Genomic DNA, 23,667 nt, shown 5'->3' with positions numbered 1-23,667 from the left:
GGGGTGGTCTGGTCTCAGGTCTCAGAAGGACACGGTTGGAGTTCTGTACCTCCTCCTCCGCCCCATCCCGGCTAACATGAACGCAGAACCACAAAATGCCAAGCCGGAGGGGGTTTCCAGAGTCAGGTCCTTCCTCCTTCCATCTCTCTCTTTTGTGGATAAGGAACAGGAGATTTGGAGGTTAAAGGACTTACGTACCCAAGAGCTGGATGATAACAAAAATGCTTAACGGTTAGGAAGTGCTGTTAGATGCCGGCTTCTGTGCTAAATGTTTTAGGGTGCCGTCTTTTTTAACCCCCGTAACTACCCCTGTGAAGTCAGTAACGTTGTTAGAGCCATTGTAAGACAAGGAAACTGAGGCTCAGAGAGCTTGGGGACCTTGCCCGGGGTCACCCACACACAGGTCTTCCCTAGGGTCTCAGACTCGGGCCTCCCTGGCTATCAGACCTGCCCGGGTCCCCGCTGTGCTGGGGAAGCCCCCGGAACAGTGGTCTGGGGCATTTGCTGTGCAGCATCCCCAGGGAACAGGACAAGGGACCCGCCGTGCCAGCAGGCTTTCTCCTGCACTGGCGCTGCCGGCGTGGGAGGGGGTAGCCGCTGAGCGGGTGCCCAGGGCCTGGGAGCGAGGGGTTTCTCTCCGCCTCTCGTTTTTGCTGGTTTCCATGGGAATCCATCTTGAGTTGGGGGCGAGAAGCTGGGCGTCTAAGTGTGAGCTTGGCTGGAAATGGAAAAATCTCTGAGCTGTGGAACGTGGAAGGAGAGGGTGGGACGTGGGCAGGGCTGGCGCGGAGGCCGACGGGCAGGTGATTCTGGAGCCCGGGCCTCCACCAGGCAGGCTCAGGGCCCCCCACCCTGCAGCCTTTCATATTTTAGCTCCGAGAGAAGGGGACCACTTTCAAAAGAAGCTCCGCCCTCCTGGAGGGTATTGAATTCCACCTTAGTGGGTGCGGCGTCTCCCTCTTGAAACAAAACGGCCACGCTGGATGTTTCAAATGGTCCTATGGTTCCTCTTCAGCCTGGGGGCTGGAGTTACAGAGCCTCCGTGTGCTCTGAGCTCACAGGGACGGGAGGATGACTCCCCTGGAGACCTTCCCAAAGCAGCGAATGTCAGAACTGGGTGGGCCATTACTGGTCAGTGAGGAATGCTTTCCTGTGAAGCCCAGAGAGGGCAAGCGATACTCAAGGTCACACAGCCGGCGGAGGCCTCCTCTCTGTGCTGCTCAGTTACTTGTTCGTGTCCACAAAGCCAGCAGGAGAAATGAGAGGACTTAGAGCCTGAGGAGAGAGGCCAGATACTTCTCTCCCGCTTGCCCGACTACCTGCTTTGTAGGAATCCCAGAAAGGCTGGGGACCTCCCAGTCATCCAAAATAACCTGGAGATTTTTTTTTTTTTGGAGGAAGATTAGCCCTGAGCTAACATCTGCTGCCAATCCTCCTCTTTTTGCTGAGGAAGACTGGCCCTGAGCTAACATCCGTGCCCATCTGCCTCTACTTTATATGTGGGACGCCTGCCACAGCATGGCTTATTGCCAAGTGGCGCCATGTCCACACCCAGGATCCAAACTGGTGAACCCTGGGCCGCTGAAGCGGAACGTGCGAACTTAACCGCTGCGCCACCGGGCCAGCCCCAACCCAGAGCTTTTAAGAAGGGACCAAAGACCAGGTCTTCACTCACTTTCTCATTCGTTTAACAAATATTTGTTGAGTGCCCTTTCTACCCCTGGCACATACTGAGGGTATAATTGGGAACCATAGAGACATGGTCCCCGTCTTCACAGAACTTAATTAATTAAACCAATTAAATAAGTCGTTACAAGGAACCAGGTAGTTGAATGGAATGGGGAGCGTGCAGGGTGGAGGTTGTGCTGGAGGAGAACCTGGCCAGGCTTGGGCTCGGGGCCGGGGAGCTTCCCTGGGGACGGGAGGAGTGACTTGAGAGCTGAGGATGAGGACGGGTGCAGCTCCCCAGGGGCCCATGGTTTAATGCTCTGTGGTCGCAGTACCGATGTTTTGAGTGGTTTCGTCCTTGAACTCGTTTTGTAAGTGACATCCACTGGGACAATGGCACATGCACCAGGAGCTCTGAGCCCTGGCTCGCATGTGGTCCCACATCCTGCCACCTCCCGTCACCTCCCTGCCTCTGAGGACAGACTCTCAGCTCCACCCCTCGCCCCCCGGTGCCCTGGGCTCTTTGGTGTCTAAGGACAGGGCGTGGTGGTGGCTGTCCCCACCCTGGGCTGACACTACCACAGCCCCTTCAGTGGGCAACTGCAGGCCGAGCCTGCGGCCCACACCCCATCCAGGTACTTCGTGCCTCCTGGGCCGAGGCTGCAGTGTCCTGGGTGTTGTCTGTCCAGCTTGGGTGGAGGCAGCCGGCCTGTGAGAAGGGAGATGCTGGCTCCACGTCCCACCTCCAGCTGGGACACAGGAGGTCTGGCTGCCGGATGGTGGTGGTGGGGACCTGGCAGCTGGTGGGCGGTGCAGGCCCTGGGTCACAGAGGGAGGTGCCTGTGGGCGTCTGCACCTGCCCCACACAGCATAACATAGGCATTAAAAAACCACCACCGTAGGCTGGAAAGGAGACCAGAGAGGGACGGCAGACGCTTTTTACTTTAGTTCCTTTAACAGCACTTCTTTCCTATACTTTGAACAAGGCATTTTCATTTTGCACCAGGCCCCCCAGTTCTGCAGCAGGTCCTGATCAGGGATTCGGTGTGAAGGAAAGGTTCCAGAAGCCGGACGGGAGAGGGTTCCAGGCCGAGGGTGCCCCATGAGCAAAGGGCAGGGGGAAGAGACAGAGGGATGAGTTGGGGATTTAGGAAAATTTGAGGCCACTGTGTGGAGCGTGGACTGGGGTGGGGTGGGGAGGCCACTGAAGTTGTCCCGGCAGGAAATGGGAGAGAGGAGCCAAGTACTGGTGACGGTGGAGATGGACGGGAAGACGACATCGGAGGATATTTAGGATCAACGGGACTCCATGACGGATGGATATGGGGACGGAGGCATGGGGGAGGGCAGAAGAAGGAAGGATGACACTGGGGTTTCAGGGGTGGTGACAGAGCAGATGGTGGTGTCACTTACCAAGACGGGCAGCTCTGGGGGAGGAGCAGGCTGAGTGGAGGAGGGACTTCAGGCATGTCGAGATCCAGGTGCCCATGTCCACTGGGCAGGTGGATTTGCTAGTGTGAACGTTTGGTGACAGCACTTTCCTCATGTTGGGTGATGGCAGCCTGGCTGGGGTGGGGTGGTTAGGGGGCACCGGAGCGGTATGGGAGGGAGGCAGGGAGCCCAGGAGAGCACGTCCCCAGTCCCTCCCTGCCATCCTGCTTTCTCCTGACTGTGAGGTGCTGCCTGCCCAGGCCAGAAGAAACACTCAGGGCATCCAGCCCCGGCCCCTTGGCTGGGCTCCCTCACCCAAGAGAGCAGCTTGCCGTAGACGTGGAGGGCCTGTGCCCAACCCAGCTCACCCCAGAATTCTCCCAGCAGAGGGAGGCTGGGGGACGCAGGTCACAAAGGGGCACTGTTTGTCAAAGAAGCAGGAGGATGGAATAGACACCAAGCCGCCACCGGGACCACCAAGAGGGCAGCGAGATGTCCAGGGGCAGCTGGAAGCCAAGACCAGACCCCAGAGCCCTGGCTCCCAGCCCAGACCGAGACCCCCCAAAGCCAGCTCTGCCCCTTGAAGTCCTATGTGCTCCCTGCGGTCTGCAGGAACCCCGCTCCCGGGGGCACCCCGTGATTAAATTACGGGAGACCATCCCCTTGGCCAGCCTGAGCGGACCCCCGTGGAAAAGCAACATCAATGATCAGAGTTGCGAATTATCGGGCACAAGCTAGAAATTGATGGCTTGGCTACATTATCTCCCTTCATCCTCAGAGCAATTCTGGGTCAAAGTACGGTTTTTAAGAAGTGACAACACGACTCATGTATAGAAGGAGCACATGTCAAAGATTAATTCAACTCGTACGAGAATAAGAAGGAGGGTAAAGCTGGTTCAGAGCCGTTAGAGGAGCAGGGTATGGACTATGGGGGAAGGCCACGGGGACCAGGGCGCGGGTCAGACGCCAGGCTGGCGGACGTCCTCCAGGCAGCAAAACCGTGGCTGCCGAGCTCATCTTCTCTGTCTGGCAGAAATCGTTGCCTCTCGACAGAACAGCGAGAGTTAGACAAAGGCACATCCTCTGAGTCCGTGGATCCCGGGGTGGGAGGGACACTTGGCAACATCTGGAAATGGGCATCTAGTGGGTTGGGTCCAGGGATGCTGCTAAACATCCTGCAGGGCACAGGGCAGCCCCCCTCCCGCCAACAAAGAATTATCCCGAAATACGAACAGGGCTCGGTCGAGAAACCCTGCTCCAGATACTGAGGTCATCCTTGGCCAGGCCGGTTATTGAATGCTGCCACAAAACATAGGACATGGCACTCTCCCTTTGCTGATTTCCACGTTCTGGATGATTTTTGGGGAACCCCAGTCAAGTAGGCCTTGCGTGCAGCCCAGGGTGGGGTGGGCGGCCTCTGGGCCCCTCCTGGGCTGGAGCAGCGCCTGCCCTTAAGAGTCAGCAGCCTCGGCCCGGCCCCCCGCACATGCCTGGGGTTCGGGTTGCTGCACAGTCGTCCACGCGGCTGCAGCCCGAGCCCCTGGCATCCAGGGCGGCTGTGTTTTTATAGGGTCTGGAATGCACCCGCTGCCCTCTGCAGTCAGCTGCCTGCTCCACATGGGCATCTGGGGAGGCTTGGGGCTCAGAAGGACCCCAGCCCTGGCCTTGCCCTTCAGAGATCCGGGGCCTGCGGGCAAAATGACAAGTAAGCCTGGCTTTGGGCCGCACTCAGAGCCTGCCCTCTCCCACCTTGGGGACTCGGCTGCCCTTCTGGGGACCCCCCAGTCCGCACCCCTCCCACCAGGGTCAGGGCCTACAGACACAAGATGGTGAATGAAGGAGCCTGTGAAGAAAGCTGGCTGCTTGTCCAGGCCATGCTGTCTCTGGGGGAGTCGTGGGAAAGCACCGGGCTTTCCAGCCAGATGAATCTGCCTCCATGCTGGACCTCGCTGGCAGCTTCCTGGAGTCTCTGAGCCTCAGTTATCCCATCCGTGCACAAGGGACCACAATAACCACCCTTTTGGGACTGTGACATGGATGAGAGCAACCACTTCATGTCCCGCCTGGTACATGAGAGTTGCTCAAAAAATATTCATTCCTCTCCTTCTCTGCCTTCCCAGCAATCACTGAGCCCAGGCCTGGGGAGGTGCGGGGCATGGTGGATCTGGGGGTGGGGCAGGAACCGACAAACCCTCCCAGATGTCCCCGGTCTGCCCTTTCTCATACTATGGATGGTGGTTAAGACCACGGAGCCTGGAGTTAAACTGTCTGGATTCTCGGGATGGCTCTGACGCTTAGCAGCTGTGTGATCCTGGAGAAATTACTTAACCTCTCTGTGTTTCAGTTTCCTCCTCTGTAAAATGAGGGAAAGAGGAGCCCCTCAGAGTGTTCCTTGAGGAGTAAATGCATGTGTTGGCTAGAATAGGGCCTGGTACCTAAGTGGGTGCTTAAGGACCTCAGTATTATTATCACGATCACCCAAGACAGTGCTGGCCTCCCAGCCTCTGCCAGGCCGGGCACCCGCCTTCCCTCAGCCCCGCATGCATGGACTCCTCCTGTGCTCTCAGCTCCGCTGTCTCCCTTGTCTAGGAAGCCCTGGCTGGTCTGCCCACCTGGACCTGGGGGAACCTGGATCTGGGGGGGGCGGAGCAGGAAGAACAGCAGGGCAGGAAGGAGGAAGGAGAGCCCATGTGGATCATGTCTGTGGGGTGACAGCCCCTCCCCGACTCATCTCTGTCATCCTCCAAACCCAGGGGCTGAGGAGGTGACTGAGACGGATGCCGGGGCCTGGACATCGTGGGCGGTGCAGCCACAGGGCGTCAGGCGGCTTACTAAAGGTGGAACGGGGCCTCTGCACCCCAGTGCCTTGCTGCTCCTCTGTCCTGCTTTCCTCCTCCATGAAGCAGGGAACATCGGGGAGGGGGGTGAGGCTCGTCCACCGCGGAGAGGCTGCAGGAGCATCGTCATTTTTCCTAGAAGCCAACTTGGCCTGGACCCTGCGCCCCATCCCGCTGGGCTGGGGAGATTCTGGGTGGTCTCGGTCGCCCCATGTGCCCTGGCACATGTCCTGGCCCTGGTCTCAGGGCCGTAGGTCCTCTGTCCACGCTGGGCGAGGCCACGTTGTTCCAGTCCTGTGGTCCCTCGGGCCCATGCTCCACTGTCTCCATCCAAGTTTGGGATGCAGAAGTCCTTAGGATGCAGGCATCCTGAGCAAGGCAAGACCCTGCTTTCTTGGGGGTCCCCGGACCTACCCCAGAACCTGCATGTCTTGGGGCACTGTGTGGATTGACTGCGGGTGAACATCTGGGCTGCTGGGGAGCCAGCCCTCTCGCTTCAACCGCTTCCTCCGTGTGATGTGTTCAGGCTTCACAAACACGGGTCTGGGCTGGACCGCAAACCTCTCCTCAATCACCCCTCTGCCGCGGGGACGGAGGAGGGATGAATCCAGGAGGAACACATTGCTGGCCCCTCAAAGTCTCTAGGACGGCGGGACCTGGCCAGCCCGCCCCCAGCACCTGCTGGGGGGCCCCCCGAGCTGGAGGGGTGATTGAGGAGCCCCTCCCCAGCTAGCCAGGGTTCCCTCTCCCGCAGCCGGATCCAACGTGCCCTAGAGAGTCAACAGATAGGGGTGAATGCCCCCTCCCAGCGGGTCACAGTGTGCTGACCCTCAGGAATGAGACTCGGCCCAGGGGACGGGCAGGCCTGTGCTGGGGGCAGCCCTTCTGTCAGCCCCGCCCCCCACGGGCCTGTTGAGGTTCTTCCTGTGGCCTCCGTAGATCCGGGGACCCTCCAAGGGGGCCGCGGGGCCGGGAGAGCGGAGTCCAGGCCTCCTGCAGGCCGTGGTGTGGGGCAGGTCTGGGGGAAGCGGGGGTGGTGACAGCCCCTCCGAGGTTCCCAGACAGTGAGACGAGGCTGGACAGGTCCCTTTGCGGGGAGCCCAGCCAGCTGCCACCACCTTCGCACAAAGCCCACTGTGTCCCAGGTCGGGCCCGGCTGACCCTTGGAGGTGAAGACCCAGCCTGAAATAGGGGCAGTGGGAGGATGGGGGGACTGCGGTCTGAGCCCCACTTTTTGAGCCCAGGACTGTGGGAGGGTCCGGCTGCAGTACCCCCAGGAGCAAGTGAAAGGCCTGTGGGTCAGGGCCACACCAGGCCTACCCCCCACCGAGTGGGGCCCGTGGAGCCCCAGACGGAGACTGTGGGGGGTGAGGACCCCCTGAAGGGGACGTTGGGAATGAAGGCCCTTGTGGGGAGCCAGTAACGGAGCTCTGACCTGCCAGAGTCGGACGGGCCCCCGTCTTCCCCTGAGGTCAGGAGGGTGGGGAGTTGGGGCCATCTCCCCTGCTCTGGTGTCGGAGCCTGTGGTCCCTTCTTGGAAATAGAGACCCCGAGGCTGCACCTGTGTGGACTCTGCATCCAATTCCAATGTGTACGTGGGGGGTTTCCCCCTCACCACCCAGCAGTGCTCCCATGCCAGCCGGGGTCCTGCAGTTCAACTCAGTTCTGACCTTGTCTGCCCGGAGTTGGCATAAGATCCCACAGGTTAAGGAATGGTTTCAGGAGCTCTGTGCCAGAAACAAGGTGAAGACCTTATTATAAATCACAGTATCACGGCTTCCTTTGACACCACAGCAGTGGTGACCATTTCCCATTGTTTAGTCATTCAACAAACACTTCTTGAGCACCGACTGTGTGCCAGGCTCTAGATGTGCTCCAGAGCTGAGATTCTCAGACGATCTGTGGAGAAAGACCGGATTGTGGCTTTTCGCTTCAATCTGCCGTGGACTGATGTGTGGGCCCACTTCGCAGGACCACTCCACAGCTGGCGTCACCTGGGACTCGCTCTGTGACTTTGACGCCCCAAACTGGCCTGTCGTCCACCGTGCCTGGAGGTTGTGCACGTGGCCACAACAGTTCCCAGGTGCTTGTTCTCAGTGCCTACATTTATCTCAGGACCAGCGCGGTCCCTGATCCGTACCCTGAGTGGCAGCACGCTGAGGACACCGGTTCCTCCGTCCGATGGCGAACGCTGATGTGGTGGGTGCTGTTGTAGACGCACAGGATGTGGCAGGGGACAGAGCCAAGGCCCCGTGCTCGAGGACCTTCCATGCAGGTCAGGAGAGAGAGCTCAAAGAAGGAAAGAGACCCACAGCATGCCACGGGGCGGCGACCGCTAAAAAGAAAATAAAGCGGGGGGGCCGGCCTTGTGTCTGAGTGGTTAGGTTCGTGCAGGGTTTCGCCGGTTCGGATCCTGGGCACAGACATGGCACTGCTCATCAGGCTATGCTGCTGGGGAAATGTCGCCTCCCTCTTGTCCTTGCGGCAGGAAAAACACGGGGGCCCCACGGTTAGGGAGACACAGGGTCTCAGGAGGCTGTGGTTTGGCGGAAGTCAGCAAAAAGCCACATGGTGTCACCAGACGGCGAGGACACAGGATGGACTCTCCCTGTGGGGTCAGAAGGGTCCTCCCAGATGGGTGACGGCCTCGGGGGCACTCCGTGCAATGGGGTGCTGGGGACAGAGGCATGGACGCTGGGGGGCCGGTGGGGGAGCCAGGGCGTGGACGGCCATTCCTCACGGCTGGCAGGAACCCCAGCAGGCCAGCAGGGGCCAGCGGGGTCAGCAGGGGTCGTGTCAAGGAGGCCCTTGCCTGCCACGGAAGGCATTTGGGTCGGGGGGTAAGGGTGTCCTTGAGGAGTTGTGGGCAAGGAAGCCCTTTTATCTACACAGAAAAGGGGCTGGGCCACCGAGGGCACAGACGACGAAACACAGGGCATCGAGCAAGGGCACTGGGGCCTCGAGCAGAGGGGACAAGGAGGAGGGAGCCCAGCAGGTCGAGAGGCCTGGCTTGGTGGGCGGGACCCGGGGGACAGCAGTGGAGGAGACCAGAGAGACCCTGGGCATCCGGCCTGGGCACCTTGATGCCTCTGTTGAGACAGGGCCACACGAGGAGGATTCCGACGTGAACGTGTTGAGTTCAAGGCAGGACGGAGCCAGCCGGCAAGTCCCCCGCGGACGTGACCTCAGACAGCAGCTCCGTGCAAACCAGGAAGCCAACAGAACAGGGGGTGGGCGGGACACAGACCCCAATGAAGGCCCGGGTTTCTCACAAGAAGAGCTGTGATCTCTCGGGCTTTTGGGGAGTGCCGGGCAGCAATGGACCCTCCCCCACAGGAGGCCCTGTAACCGTCAAGACGCCTCTTCCAGGTGGCTGCCATGATCTCTTACAGATGAAGAGACTGAGGGTCCCAGAGGCTCAGGAACATGGCCAAAGGAGCAGAGCTGGTGGGACCATCGCGCCCCATGCCTGCCAACTCCAGCTGCCGATGGCCGGCTCTTGAGGTGCCCAAGCAAACTGGGATGTTTTGGGAAAGGTTGATATCTCTGATTTGGAAGGACAGCCAGTCTTGCCTGGTGCATCCAGTCCAGCACTTCATACATATCTGGGGAATGACTGTCCGTCATTCCTCTGTGACAGCCTGAGGCCAGGCTGGAGGGGCCATGCGGCAACCCAAGGTGACACTGATGACACTGTTCCTATGACAGAGAAGGGACACCCCCCTCCCCCACCCCCTCGAGGGCAGGGCCCCGTGCCGTGTGCACACACGGGGTTCCCACGGCAGTGCGTTATCATTCCAGCACTCCAGGATGGGGCTGGGGGAGCGTGGGGGGGCCAGCTGGGCCTTGTTGCTAAGGGGCCGTGGGGCCTGAGTGACCCCATCTGAGGCCCACGGCCCCGGACAAGCTCGCTCCGGGCCAGGCAGCGGGACGGACAGTGGCAGGTGCGGGCAGCTCTCCTGTGTCGGTGGCTGGCTGGCCGCCCGGCCTGTGAACACGGCCACTATTTTGGGCCCTGTTGTCCCTCCCCCTCAGCCCCACGTCGGCTGTCGGTCCCCCAGGGTTGCAGCAACCTGAAACCCAAAGGCTGGCTTGACTTCCCTCTGCTCCCTGCTCTTTCCCTCACTGCTGTGCCCCGCGGAGGGGGCAGCCACCCGCCCCCTTCCACCCTGCTCCTCTCCCAGGGAGGGCGCCCAGCCGCCATCTATGCTCCCGTCCCAGAGCGGGCTGCCCCGTGATCCCCACCCGGCGCCTCGGTGAGCCCGGTCCCTGTCAACAGGCCCCGTGGCGGCATGTGCGGCTTTGCGTCTTAATTACCCATCATCGTTTTCCGGAAGAAGGAGAAAGCTTCGGGGTTACGAATTGTAGAAGGAATCAGGAGCAGGGATAAGGAAAACAGGCTTTGTCCTTATATGCCTCAGTTTCCCCCTCTGTATAGAAGGGAAATGACGCTTTCAGGAAAATTCTCTGAATAATAAGTTGGGAGGTTTCTGGGGCCGTATCCATGCGAACGTGTCCTGTGGACGAACTCTTCCTCCCCCCGCCCCCCCCACCCCTTCCCACTTGGAAGTTAAAATAAATTCTCTTCCAAATCATTTAACAGGGTAGCCGGTGCCCTGATCCGCCCCCACCCGCATTAAAGGAACCCCGAATCTGTAACATGAGTTCCGTCTCCACGGTGTGAGGACAGAAAGGCCCTGGGCCATGAGCGCTGTGTTAGGGGTGGGTGTTGGTGACTGATGGTAACGGGGGGCTGATGGTGGGGCACAGGCCCCTCATGCGTGAACCCCAGAGGGAGCCCGTCCAGCTCCCTGTGTGCCTCCTGGGGCTGAGCAGTGTGGCGGACAGCAGGCGGGGTGGACACCCCGCTCCCCACTCCCAGGGAGCTGGGCCTGTTTGGGGGGGCTGGGGGAGGGGGCAGGGCCCCCAGGGTTCCAACGGCCACGAGGAGGGCAGTTTCCACCTGGAGCCCTGATGGAGGGACTGCCTCCTCAGTTAGAAATAGCTCTCCCCTGGCCCGGGGAGGGGAAGAGGACCCAGCCAAGGATGGGGTAACCGAGAAGAGCGTCTGGCTGCAAGGAGGGACCGGGGCAGTCAGCACGGCCTTCCACAGCGGGGCTGAGCTGCAACCCTCCGCCTCTTCCCTCGGGGCCTCCTCCGCTCATGGGGCACCCCATCCCCTCACCCTGCATCGCAGGGCTGTGCCCTTTAGGTGACTGCCGGGTGGGTTGGGGGCATGGGCAGGGGGTCACAGAAAACGTAATCACAGCTAAGACCCTGGGCAGCCGGGGAGGGCCGTCTGGAGTTCTGAGACATGCCCCCTGTCCTGGCGTTAGTCCTCCGACGGTGGGAGAAGAAGATGCCCAAACCGGACATGACCTGCCCGGGCTGCTCATTTGTTCCCCGAGTTCCAGGCCCTGGAAGGAGAGAAGTGAAAAAATGAGCAAAATCCCCCACACTTCACAGAGTTTGTGTTCTAGTGGGTGAGACAGAAAGCGAACGGGATAAAAATATAGGCAGTATTTTTAGCCAGGGATAAGTGCTAAGGAGACGAAATCACGCAGGGAGGAGGGATAGGAAGAGCCAGAAGTGGCTTCAGTGGTACTTACGTGGCCAGGGACGGCCTGGGAGAGGGTGACTCTGAGTAAAGACGTGTGGGAAGCGAGGGAGCCGGCCATGTGGGGGTGGGAGGAGGGTGTGGAGGAGTCCCCACAGAGGAAACAGCGAGTGCAAATGTCCTGTGGCAGGCGGTCCTGGAGGGAAGGGCAGGTGTGGAGCTGGGGTGCACTGGGGAGGTGCAGGAGTGTGGCCTGACCGCGCTCATTCCCACAGGAGAAACTGGAGTATTTCTTCCTCATCGTCTTCTCCATCGAAGCTGCCATGAAGATCATTGCCTACGGCTTCCTGTTCCACCAGGACGCCTACCTGCGCAGCGGCTGGAATGTGCTGGACTTCATCATCGTCTTCCTGGGGTGAGCCGAGCCGGGGCTGGAGGCCAGAGGGGCTCTCCGAGGCCCTGTGCCCACCGCCACCACCACCAGCACCCCAGAGGCAGGACGGACCTCAGCGCTGCACCCGCCCCTGTCAGGGAGCAGCCTCTGTTGGGGGCCAGCCCCCGCGGGGACGCGGCCGACGTGGGTGGAGAGTGGCACCTCCCCCAGGCAGGTGGCACCTCCTGTCCCCCGCTGGGTGCTCCGGGTCCCTTTATTCTTTCCACGTCACCCAAAATTGGAAATGATGTGTGTGGCTCGCCGGGGTTTCTGAATGTTCGTAAAGGTCTCGACCTCTCTTGTCTGTTCGTTTACTCCACGTGCCTTCGTGGAGCGCCTGTTGTTTGCGTTCACACAAATGGCCGCATAGTCACCCGCGGGGTCCATCTGGGCCCGTGTGACAAAGTACCACACCCTGGGGCCTGAAACAGCACAACCGTGCTTCTCACGGTCCTGGGGCCGGAAGTCCGCCCCAGGGTGGTCTCCAGGGCTGGGTTCTCCTGACGCCTCCCTCCTCCGCGTGTAGACGGCCGTCTCCCGCCAGGGTCCCCACATGGTCTGTCCTCTGTGCACACGCACCCCTGGTGTCCTTGTGGGTCCAAATTTCCTCTTCTTCTGAGGACCCCAGTCAGATGGGGTCAGGGCTCAGCCCTACAGCCTCGTTTAACCGCATCACCTCTTTAAAGGCCCTGTCTCCAAATACAGTCACGTTCTGACATTAGGGCTCCAATATGTGAATTTGGGGGGGGACACAATTCAGCCCGGAACATAACTTCTAATAACCACCACCCAATTAGAACAGTAGCGTTTGTCAAGCCCTGCATGTGCTTTCCATGTAACATCACCTTTAATTCTCCCAACAATCCTCTTTTCTTCTCCACATAAGGAAGCGAAGGCTCAGAGAAGTCCAGCAACTTGCCCAAGGTCACACAGCTAGCCAGTGGCAGTGCCAGGATTCAAACCAAGGCCGTCTTGGCTCCAGAGGCTGCTGTGTGACCACTATGCTGTTCTTCTGTTTAATAAATATTGTGCTGATTCTTTCCTAATGATCCAATGCTGCTTAAGCACAAGAGGGAAAATAGAGGAATTCTGTGAACCAGCCTCTACTCTCGATGAGCCGCCCTGGTTAGAAGCGGAGGCAAATGTCTAGAGAATTATAGTGTCAGCGACAGAACCACACAGGGCACCTTTGCGTCCCACAGCAACATGTCCAGGGGGTCAGTGGTCAAGGAAGGACTCATAAAGGATTTGGGCTGGACTTCAAAGGATAAAGGAAATTTGAGTCAATGGAGAGAGGAGGAGGAGAGCTGGGAAATTATGAGGCATTGTCAGCACGAGGAAGAGCCACAGGGAGAGCCAGCCCCGGCTTTCTCCTCTGGTCCCCGCTGGGTGACGCCACCCTGGGGCCGGGAACTGTCCATGCCTGTGGTTCATGCTCCTCACCCCCCGGCGCCCAGAGTGGACGTCACAAATGGGTCCCCTACTCTTCGCCAAGTCTGAGCTTGGCCCCAGGGTCTTTTCTGCTAAGACTCTCCAGATGGGCTTTAGCAAACGTCAGTCCGCGGCTGGTGAGCCGTGTTCCCATCCCCCACCCAGCCCCGAGGCCTTTCCGTGGGTCCCCTGAGTGCCGGAGCGGGGGCTCACCGGCCCGCTGGCTCTCTTCCGCCCTCTTCCCCTCTCCAGGGTCTTCACCGTGATTCTGGAACAGGTCAACATCATCCAGAGCAACACGGCCCCCCTGAGCAGCAAGGGCGCCGGCCTGGACGTCAAGGCCCTGCGAGCTTTCCGCGTGCTCAGACCCCTCCGGCTGGTGTCGGGGGTGCCCAGTGCGTGGCGGACCCTGTTCCCTTCCCGGTCCCGGGGGGCTCCTCCTGCCTTGTGTCCCAGAGGCCTCTCAGATGCGTAGGGAGCTGGGCGGGGCGTGAGACCAGGACGGCGGGAGCTGACGCCTCCGTGCCCCTGCCCCCGCTGCAGGCCTGCAGGTGGTCCTAAACTCCATCTTCAAGGCCATGCTGCCCCTCTTCCACATCGCTCTGCTGGTGCTCTTCATGGTCATCATCTACGCCATCATAGGGCTGGAGCTCTTCAAGGGCAAAATGCACAAGACCTGCTACTTCATCGGGACAGGTGAGCCCCCGGGCCCCGGGGAGGAGGGCCAGGTCCCAGGGCGACTCAGAAGGGGCGAAGAAGGCCCCGGGCTCGGTCAGCGCTTCCCACGACCTTGGGCACGCTTTCTCCTGGACGAGGGGAATTGGAGGCGGACGGCTCTGCCGGGGTCAGGGCTCGCGGGAGGGGCAGGCGCCGGGCCGTACCTTGTGCTGCAGGACCCGAGCCCCGGGTGACCGTGCATCTCAGGCTTCTGGGCCGGGTGTGGGTGAACATGGCTGAATTTCTCCTGGTACCTTCTCTGTCTCAGAGTCTTAGCTTCGGTCCGAGCGGCCCCTCGGGGCAGGACCCACAGAGTAGGGTTTGAAGGGGACCTCCTGGAAGCGCCCCAGAGCCAAAGGCGTCGTTCGCAGGTTCGTCAGAGCCGGCCCACCTCGGGGCCCCAGCAACTTGAGCGAAACCTTCTAAACCAGCAGTTCTCAAACTGTTCACCCTCGGGACCCCTTATGCTCGTCAAGATTTTTGAGGGGGCCAGCCCGGTGGTGCAGCAGTTAAGTGCGCATGTTCTGCTTCGGCGGCCCAGGGTTCGCCGGTTCAGATCCCAGGTGCGGACATGGCACCACTTGGCAAGCCATGCTGTGGCAGGCGTCCCACATATAAAGTAGAGGAAGATGGGCACGGATGTTAGCTCAGGGCCAGTCTTCCTCAGCAAAAAGAGGAGGATTGGTGGCAGATGTGAGCTCAGGGCTAATCTTCCTCAAAAAAAAGAAAAAGAGTTTTGAGGACCTCAGACAGCCTTGTTGATCTGGATTTCATCCATTGCTATTTATGGTACTAGAAATGAAAACTGAGAAAAATGTCCTAACATTAATTTATTAATTCATTTTAAAGGAACCGTAATAAACTCATTACATGTGAACATAAATATTTTTATGAAAAATAACTATGTTTTCCCAAACCAAGAGTATTTAGTGAGAAAAATGGTACTATTTTCCATTTTCTCTGAGTCTCTTTAATGCCTGGATTCCCACGTCTACTTCTGCCTTCAGTCTGTCATGACATCACATGTCACGTAGGTTCTGGAAAACTTCACTTTGCATTCATTGCAAGATTGGGAGATGAAGGGATAAATAGCGTCTTGGCCTCATTATGAAAATAATTTGACCAGGCGGATGCCCCGAAAGGGCCTCGGGCCCCACAGTCTGCGACTCGCTTCCCTAAGCTGTCAGCAGCTCGCTGGCGCTCAGCCTGTCTCAGCCCAGCATCACCTTACACCGGAGTGGACAGGGAAGTGGCCATGGCACGGGGTAGAGGTGACCTCCGTTAGGACAGGCCCTCCCGCCAAAGCCCCCACATCGAGCTCACCAGAATAACACCGGCCGGCCGAGACCACCGTGGCCTGCAGGGTCCCAGGAGACTGTCACCACAGACACGGAAACAAGGGCCAAACCAACCTCACAACAGAAAACGCTGACAAAGCTTCCGTGGTTCCGTCCCGTTTCTGCCTTTGCCTGTCCCCGTGACAATCTGCATCCCACAATGAGCATCCTCAGGACGGATAGGTGGGGATTTTCCATCATGACCGTCACACCAAACATGGAGGTCTCACCTGGAGTTCCCCTGAGTCCTTGACCAGTGCTGACCAGCAGCACTCCAAGCCCCTGGGGGATGGGGGCTACCCGGCTTCATGGGTGGGGACCCCACTCAGAGCCCAGGGCGGTCTCCGTCTGCGGGGCACGGAGCCTCTATGTAAATGTGGGTGAGCAAGGGCACACCAGCTCTGAGCAGCCAGCCTAATCCCTGAGCACAACGGAGACGAAGCGTCCTAAGATGAAAGGGCAGCCAGGATGCCAGCAAAGTTGCAGGACTTTAGAACCAACAGGAGCCCCATCAAGGGGCACAAAGGGGCCGGCAGCTCAGGCCTGCAGGGAGCTCTGCTGAGAGCAGCTGCCTGCCTGGAGCTGGTGACCGGCACAGCTGTCTCCAGGCCACGGGGGCCTCTCCATTTCAGCCCCAGATGGAGCACTCAAGGCGGAAGACCTGCCACCCACCCCACACTTCTGCCCCACGCGGCAGCCGCTTCCTTTCCTAAAGCTCTGGGGACGAGGACACTCGCTTTATGCCTGCTCCATAGGCTGCACTTCTGAGGACCAGTAGTCAGGCCCGGGGCCCGGAATATAACCCCTGCTGCCCGCAGCTGTCCATCACTGAGCCCTCGGCCCCGGGCATCCCTCTGGGTCCCTCGCCACGAGCCGTGCGTTGCCATCCTTTGCATTTTCGCTGCGTGCGTCTTAGACCTCTCCCCTTACTGAATGCCCTCTCCCGCGTCTGACGCTCACGCCCCTTCTGCCTACAGATATCGTGGCCACGGTGGAGAACGAGAAGCCATCGCCCTGCGCCAGGACGGGCTCGGGGCGCCCATGCACCATCAATGGCAGCGAGTGTCGGGGCGGCTGGCCGGGCCCCAACCACGGCATCACCCACTTTGACAACTTCGGCTTCTCCATGCTCACCGTGTACCAGTGCATCACCATGGAGGGCTGGACGGAGGTCCTGTACTGGGTGGGTCTGGGCCCCTGCCTGCCGGACCACCTCCCTCATGCCCGGGTGTGGGGGTAACGGGGAGGCGCCCAGCCACCGACTCGAGTGTCCCCCGCTCCTTCTCGCCCCTCCCTGGGAAACCCACACAGGGCGCATGGCCCCCTTCTCGTCCCCAGGAGTGTGTCCCAGCATCCTTTGGGCAGTCTGTAAGGTCCAGCCTCTCTGTGCGGGACCCAAGACGCGGATAGGAATGGAAGCCAGCAGCTCCGTGGTGCTGGTCTCGGTTCCTAGCTTCTCCCTGATCCTGGCTGTGGGTGACTCATTCTTGACAGCCTCGAATCTCAGATTTCCTGAGGGATGAAGGGCCCCTGGAGTCTCTCTCCTTGCCGCTGGGAAAGACTGCTTTCCCATCTAGCTGTTATTAGATATCAGTTTCCCCGTCTGAAAAATAAAAATACGACCTTCATCATAGGGTAGGTATGACGGTCAGAGGGAGGATTAGCTGAATTGCAGCCGCGCCCGCACAGAGTCGTGCCACATACGTTTTCTCGTCGGAACACATTATTTGTTGGGTGATGGGCGGCATTTCTTATTTAATCCTCCAACAGGGAACCATTGCTCCCACTTTGCAGATAAGGAATTGAGGCTCAGAGAGGTCCAGCAACACACCCAGGGTTCCAGAGCTAGTGAGCAAGAGAGCCAAGAACTGGATGCTAATCCATGGGGCTCCCATCCCAGGGTTCAACCACAATGCAACACCGCCTGCGAGGGGAGCAAAAGGAAAACTGTCAAATGCTTTGCAAATATGTAGGAGGAGATCCTGTTATGGGAGCAGGTTATTAACCACGTCAGGACTGTCGTGTGTGTTATCCCACCTCTGTTACGAGCCTGTGAGGAGTGAGCACATCGTCACCCCCATTGGACAGACAGGATGATGCTCAGAGATGTTAGGAAGCTCATTTAGAGTCACGGAGGCCGTCTGTGAAGGAGCTGGCCAAGCTCAGGCCAAGACTTTTCAGTGTTCCTTCAGCTTCGTAAAGAATCAGCTGGAGACAGTGTCCACGAGAGAGTCACGTGGCGGCGGCAGGTGGAGGGGGATGGGCAGGCTCGTAGGGAGACAGGCAGCAAGGCCCCTGGGAGGTCCCTCCAGCCCCGAGTCCTAGGGCCCTTCTCTGGGCCCAGATGGCGTCCCTCCTTGTCCCCCAGGGTCGGGGGGAGTGTGAGTGGTCTGACTCATGAGGGGACCTGGGCCCTCAGGTGGGGCTGGGACTCACCCCTCTGTCCGCGCCAGGTCAACGATGCCATCGGGAACGAGTGGCCCTGGATCTACTTCGTCACCCTCATCCTGCTGGGGTCCTTCTTCATCCTCAACCTGGTGCTGGGTGTCCTGAGCGGGTAAGGCAGCTGGGAGGACGGGGGAGGGGGAGGAGAGATGGGAGGGGGAGGGCAGGGAGATGTGGCTCAGACCCGCTGCTCATCCCTGGGTCCCATTTAGCCAAGAGCGTGCTCCCTCCTTGAAAAGGGAGAGACAGAAGAGGCAGGCAGGAGCCGCTCAATTTGTTCTTTGTCTCCCTTCTCCTATCCTTGCTTCCTTCTGTCCCTCTGCATCCACACTCTCTCTGAGCGAAGCCCCCAAGACGCCAGCCTCCTGGCCACGGCTGTGCCTGAGCTGACGCTCCACGCTAAGAGTCAGGATAGCCTTTGGGTTAAGCATGCAGACTCTGGAGCTAGGCTGTCCAAGTTTAAATCTTTGCATTACTGCTTGGTGGCTGTGTGACCTTTGCCTAGTTACCTAACCTCTCTGTGCCTCAGGGTCCACTTCTGTGAAAGAGGACTAATTACAGTATGTGTTCCATGGGGTTGTTGGAAGGATTAAGTGAGTTAATACATAGAAGGTACTTAGAACAGAGTCCAGCGCATGATAAGTGCTTAGTACTAACAGTCATTATTCACGAGAGCTGTCCTCTCTGTGACAGCCCCACTCCAGCCACAGTGGAGAGCCTGGAAGTGGCTGTCAGCCCACCCAGAGGCTTCCCTCCAGGCGTGCTGTGGACAGAATTCAGGGGTCTGTGACCTTGGCCCGGAAAGACTTATCTTTATTTTCCATTAGCTCCTAATGAAATTTAGTCTTTCCTTTCATTACGAATGTGAGCAACAAGCCACCGTGGGACTGGCTCTGCCTGTGATTGTCCCGACAGAAATCGTGCGTCACCTTGCAGTGCTTGCTGATATTACTTACAGCTCTGCAATGATGACCGTCCTGAGACCTGCGCCTCCACCCCATAGTTAACGAGTTATAAAAAGTGTATCTATAAACTTACCACAATTTCTTTATATTCCAGTAGCGATGTTTTAATAGGACTGGTTCTTTGCCATGCCCTGCTTTTACGTTGTGCATTTTACATTATTCTGGGGAGGGATCCACAGGAGTCACGGGATGACCGAGGGTGCACGGCCACAGTGGGCAGGAGCCCCGCCTGGCCCTGACCCTGAGGCTGTGGGAGGGCTGAGGCGGGGCGGGGCTGGCTCTCAGCCCGTCTCCTCGGACCCACGACTGTGCTGGAGGCCCCCTCTGTCCCCACCTGCTCTGTGGCTGAGGGCTGCCCTGCTGGTCTGAGGACCCCTCGCTGGCCCTCGGGTCCTTCCTCTGGGGCTGCCTCCTGGTTTCTTCTCGGCCCGGGAGAATTTCCTCCTGGCCTCAGGTCTGCAAGCAGAACTAGGTTTCTGAGAAGGTTTAGAGGTCAGGGCAGTGTGGCGATTGGAGGCCCCGTGGTTGATCCCACGGGGACCATGGGCCGTCCATCACTAACCCGCAGACGAGGCAGGGGAAGATGAGGTGGGATGAGAAGAACGAAATGAGAAGGAGGCGGGGGCCCCGTGGTACTCCTGGAGGGGGCGTGGGGGCAGCAGGAGGGGCCGGAAGGGCCCCTGGGCCCCAGGAGACATCGGCCAGAGGAGGGGCGCTTGCAGTCAGAGAGTGTGCTCTCCGTCCTTGGGGCGCTCAACCCTCCCCGCTTCTCCCCGTCCCCCCGTTCCACGTCAGGGAATTCACCAAGGAGCGGGAGAAGGCCAAGTCCAGGGGGACCTTCCAGAAGCTCCGGGAGAAGCAGCAGCTGGAGGAGGACCTGCGGGGGTACATGAGCTGGATCACGCAGGGCGAGGTCATGGACGTCGAGGACTTTAGAGAAGGTGCGGGCCCAGGGTGGCAGCCAGCATCCTGCCCACGCCAGAGCTGCCCCCCGGGCGGCTCCCGTGGAGAGCACAGCCTCTCGTAACCTCCTCCTGCGAGACCCGAGGCCCCTCAAGCAGGATTAGCTTTGCATTTTGCAGATAAAACTCAGGTCCTTGCAGGGGGCCGGCCCGGTGGCGTAGCGGTTAAGTTCGGGGGCCCAGGGTTCACGGGTTCGGATCCCGGATCCCCCGTGCAGACCTACACACTGCTCATCAAGCCACACTGTGGCAGCGTCCCACACACAAAATAGAGAAAGACTGGCAACAGATGTTAGCTCAGAGCCAATCTTCCTCACCAAAAGGAAAAAAAAACTCAAGTCCTTGGTGGATGAGTGACTTGCCTATAGCCTCACACCCAAAATAGTTGGCATCTAGGTGTGCCCGGAGCTCTTCCAGAGGCACAAAGCACTGCACAGCCTGGCCACAACAGCCCCTCCTCGGGGATGTGTGCTCCTGGGCTCGCGGGATCCGGGTCTCAGGGAGGCACAGAGGGATCTGGGCCGTCCCAGGTCAACGGGCCCTTTGCAGGTGCGCCCAGCCCCGGGGGGCCCGGAAGACTGGCCCACCGTCTCTCTCCCATCCCCAGGGAAGCTGTCTTTGGATGAAGGTGGCTCGGACACGGAGAGCCTGTATGAAATCGAGGGCTTGAACAAAATCATCCAGTTCGTGTGAGTATCTCCCGCCTCCCAGGGTCCGCCCAGCCCCGAGCTCCCTGACACACGGGGGGAGACCCCAGCTGCCTTCCCCTCTGTGGCTTTCGGGTCACTTCCCCACCCCTTAGTGCCGTCGGAGGACGCTCGGCAGGTGTCCTGTTGACGTACCGCCTAAGGAAGAAACTGGGGGCCTCTGGGGGGCAGCTCAGGTCAGACAGCGGGGGGCTGTGGGTGCTCAGTGCCGGGAAACTCTGCCGGGGAGGGGACAGCGGGCCCGCCAGGGGCAGCCCGAGAGCTTTGCAGGAAGGGGGCCTGGAGACAACGGAAAGCACAAGCTCACGCCTTTGTCTCCAGAGGATGGTGTGTTCGGTTGGCTGCTCCCCTCTGCAAATTCCTAGGGAATCGTCATTTTGAAAGATGTAACAATAGAGACACACATCAAAGAAAAGACAGAGCTGCCCACTGCCCTGCAAAGAGGTAACCATGGTAACTGGTTTGCGTCCCTCCCGGACCTCTTCTGGGCTTTCATCTCTCTGACACAAACACACACACACACCAGGTTTTTTGTTTTCGTTTTAGCTTTTTGCATAATGGGGTCACTTACGTTAACTCCTGTCACTTCGGAGTCTAGAACAGTGCCCAACACCCAGGAGATCCTGCCACGTGTTTGATGCAGACACGAGTGTGATTTACATATTGTCTAGTAACTTACCTATTGAGGGCAACTTCATACGTATACACGCGCATCTTTTTTTTTTAAAGATTTTTTTTGAGAACAGTTCTAGTTCACAGCAAAATTGAGCAGAAGGTACAGAGATTTCTCACGTACTCCCAGCCCCCACTCACGCACAGCCTCCCCGGTTATCAACATCCCCCTCCAGACGGTACATTTGTTACAACTGATGAAGCTACGCTGACACGTCATCGTCACCCAGAGTCCATAGTTTACACTGGGGTTCACTCTTTGTGCTGTACGTTCTGGGGGTTTGAGCAAACGTAACATATGACATGTTGACGGAGAACTTTCCAGTTAGAGGTAAGATTTTAAATCAGTCTGCTCCATGGCTCACGCTCTCAGCTTGTCTCGTGTGGCTGGTGGGGCAAGTGGGGATCAGACTGAGGATGGCGAGTGTCTGAAAGGAAGCGTGGGAAGACGGGAGCCTCCAGTGGGGCCGCTCTTTGCCTCCCTCCTCCTGTCCCCTCCCGCAGCCGACACTGGAGACAATGGAACCGCATCTTGCGCTGGAAGTGCCACGACGTGGTGAAGTCCAGAGTCTTCTATTGGCTGGTCATCCTGGTCGTGGCCCTCAACACCCTGTCCATCGCCTCCGAGCACCACCACCAGCCTCTCTGGTTGACCCACTTGCAAGGTGAGACAGAGCGGAGCGAGACGAGGAAGAGGGCAGCGGTGGCTGATGCCCCAAGACGGCCACGGGCACCCCAGGTTTTGCAGAAGAGGTCAATTAGTTATTGACATTGTTTTTTAGAAATTACAGGCTGGTGGTGCTTTCCTCCTCATGGTGTTACCAGGGGGCAATAGCAGCAACACATTGCAAAGCTTCCAGGTGCTCTCCCAGGTGTCTGGGCAATTTATTACAATTCCAGATCCCGAACACAAAGATTACCAGTAATTTAGAACTCCCGGCACCCAGGTTCAAATGCTGCTACAAAAACAGCACTCTTTCCCCATTTATCGAGTCCACACTGCATGCAACGTACGGAAGTCACAGAAGGACAGAGAGAATTTGCGCACTGCTCTTGTCTTCAAGGAGCATCCTCAGCCAGAGAAGGAGAGGGGTGTTCATAAATGATGTCGAGTCAACACGGGGAGGGCGATGATTGAGGTGAAAGTTAGGTGGAGAGGAGGAGATGCTGGAGCTCGTGGGCCTGAGGAACAAGAGACAAGGGCCAGGCAGCAAAGGGAAAGGGACTTCTGCAGCGGGAACAGCAGGGGCAAAGATGCGAAGAGATGCAGCAGCCTCGTGAATTCAGGGGCCACGGGGACTTCGTATGCAACAAGAGTGTCAGAGGATGTCTTTGCTCATCGAGGGCCTTATAAACTCTAATAAAACACTGGGACATACACTTGAGGCAATGGGAAGCTAATGAAATATATAATATAATATAATATAGTGTAACGTAAATATAAGCTAGACTACAGCATGATGAGACCCAAGTTCATGAAGGATCAGTCTGGTGGAAGGTAAACCCTCAGCCCGTCCACGTGGTGGATGCTGCCCTGTGTGTGGAGCTCTGGTCTGTGACCAGGAGCAGAAAGAGGAAAGAGGGCCAATTCCAGCAACACGGAGGACCAACTAAATGTCCGCCCCACCACACACCCGTGCCCAGGCTGCCTAAGTCACGATAGTCATACTTCAAAGAAGGAAAAGGAAATCTGTGGGTGCAGAAACAAAGAAGCGACTGAGAGCTCATGAGTTGACTTCCAGGAACATTTTAGACACAGATCTAAACCCGAAAGGGTGGTGGCTGGGTTCTTAATGTCTATGCTGGGGCAGGAGGCGGGGCCCAGGGCCTGCGTGAGGTGGGGACTGGGGCTGACCACCTGCACAAAGTCAGGGTCCTGGGAGGGCTCCCTGTGCAAGGGAAGCAAAAATCTCACGCCCATCAGCTCAGGGAAGGGGCTGGGGAGTTTATCCCTGCTGGAGGCTCTGGGCAAAGAAAAATATCTCAGTGGAAAATTGAAAGCCAGTCTGTGCCTGGTATAGGCAGAGGGTCCAATTGGTAGTGTCCTTCATGGCGTAGGGATCCTGAGCTAAGATAGTAACCTAAACAACTAGTCACAGGCCAGCGCAACCCCTGCAGTGCCCAGCAGAAGCAAACATGAGCCCTCTGTGAGGATGCTTCTCTACTCAAGACAGACAGAATTCCTGCTGGGAAAAGTGTTTCCCGAAGGAGAGCTCACGATCAAACAATTGCAAACCAAATAAGGAACAGGGCCACCCTGAGGAAGAGTTATCAGGCACAACCCCAGGAGCCTGAGAAAACAGAACATCACAAAAGAGACTAGGTCTTAAATGATGAAAGAGACAAAGAAAAAAAATACAAAAGAAGACTGTCTTTTTCTAAGGGAAGGAGACAGGAAACAAAGCTACAGATCAGATGTATCCATCCATCCAGCCATCCACCCATCCATCCATCCATCCATCCATCCATCCATCCACTCACCCATCCATCCATCCATCCATCCAT

General features: G+C 58.4%; 1 protein-coding gene across 1 annotated transcript in view; it reads left to right on the top strand.

The window, feature by feature from the left end:
* CACNA1S (calcium voltage-gated channel subunit alpha1 S) overlaps positions 1-23,667 on the top strand; it is a 69,275-nt gene that overhangs the window by 2,441 nt on the left and 43,167 nt on the right. The window contains exons 3-10 of the mRNA XM_046679932.1: positions 11,769-11,908; positions 13,610-13,752; positions 13,901-14,053; positions 16,389-16,594; positions 17,865-17,968; positions 19,617-19,762; positions 20,391-20,472; positions 21,667-21,827. Coding sequence (XP_046535888.1) covers positions 11,769-11,908; positions 13,610-13,752; positions 13,901-14,053; positions 16,389-16,594; positions 17,865-17,968; positions 19,617-19,762; positions 20,391-20,472; positions 21,667-21,827 — 1,135 coding nt within the window. The remainder of the gene's footprint in view (positions 1-11,768; positions 11,909-13,609; positions 13,753-13,900; positions 14,054-16,388; positions 16,595-17,864; positions 17,969-19,616; positions 19,763-20,390; positions 20,473-21,666; positions 21,828-23,667) is intronic.

The sequence above is a fragment of the Equus quagga genome, chromosome 12 (genome assembly GCF_021613505.1).
Source record: "Equus quagga isolate Etosha38 chromosome 12, UCLA_HA_Equagga_1.0, whole genome shotgun sequence".
Classification (NCBI taxonomy): domain Eukaryota; kingdom Metazoa; phylum Chordata; class Mammalia; order Perissodactyla; family Equidae; genus Equus; species Equus quagga.
Note: the sequence above shows the minus strand (reverse complement) of the source record. Positions and strands in the feature narration are given on the sequence as shown.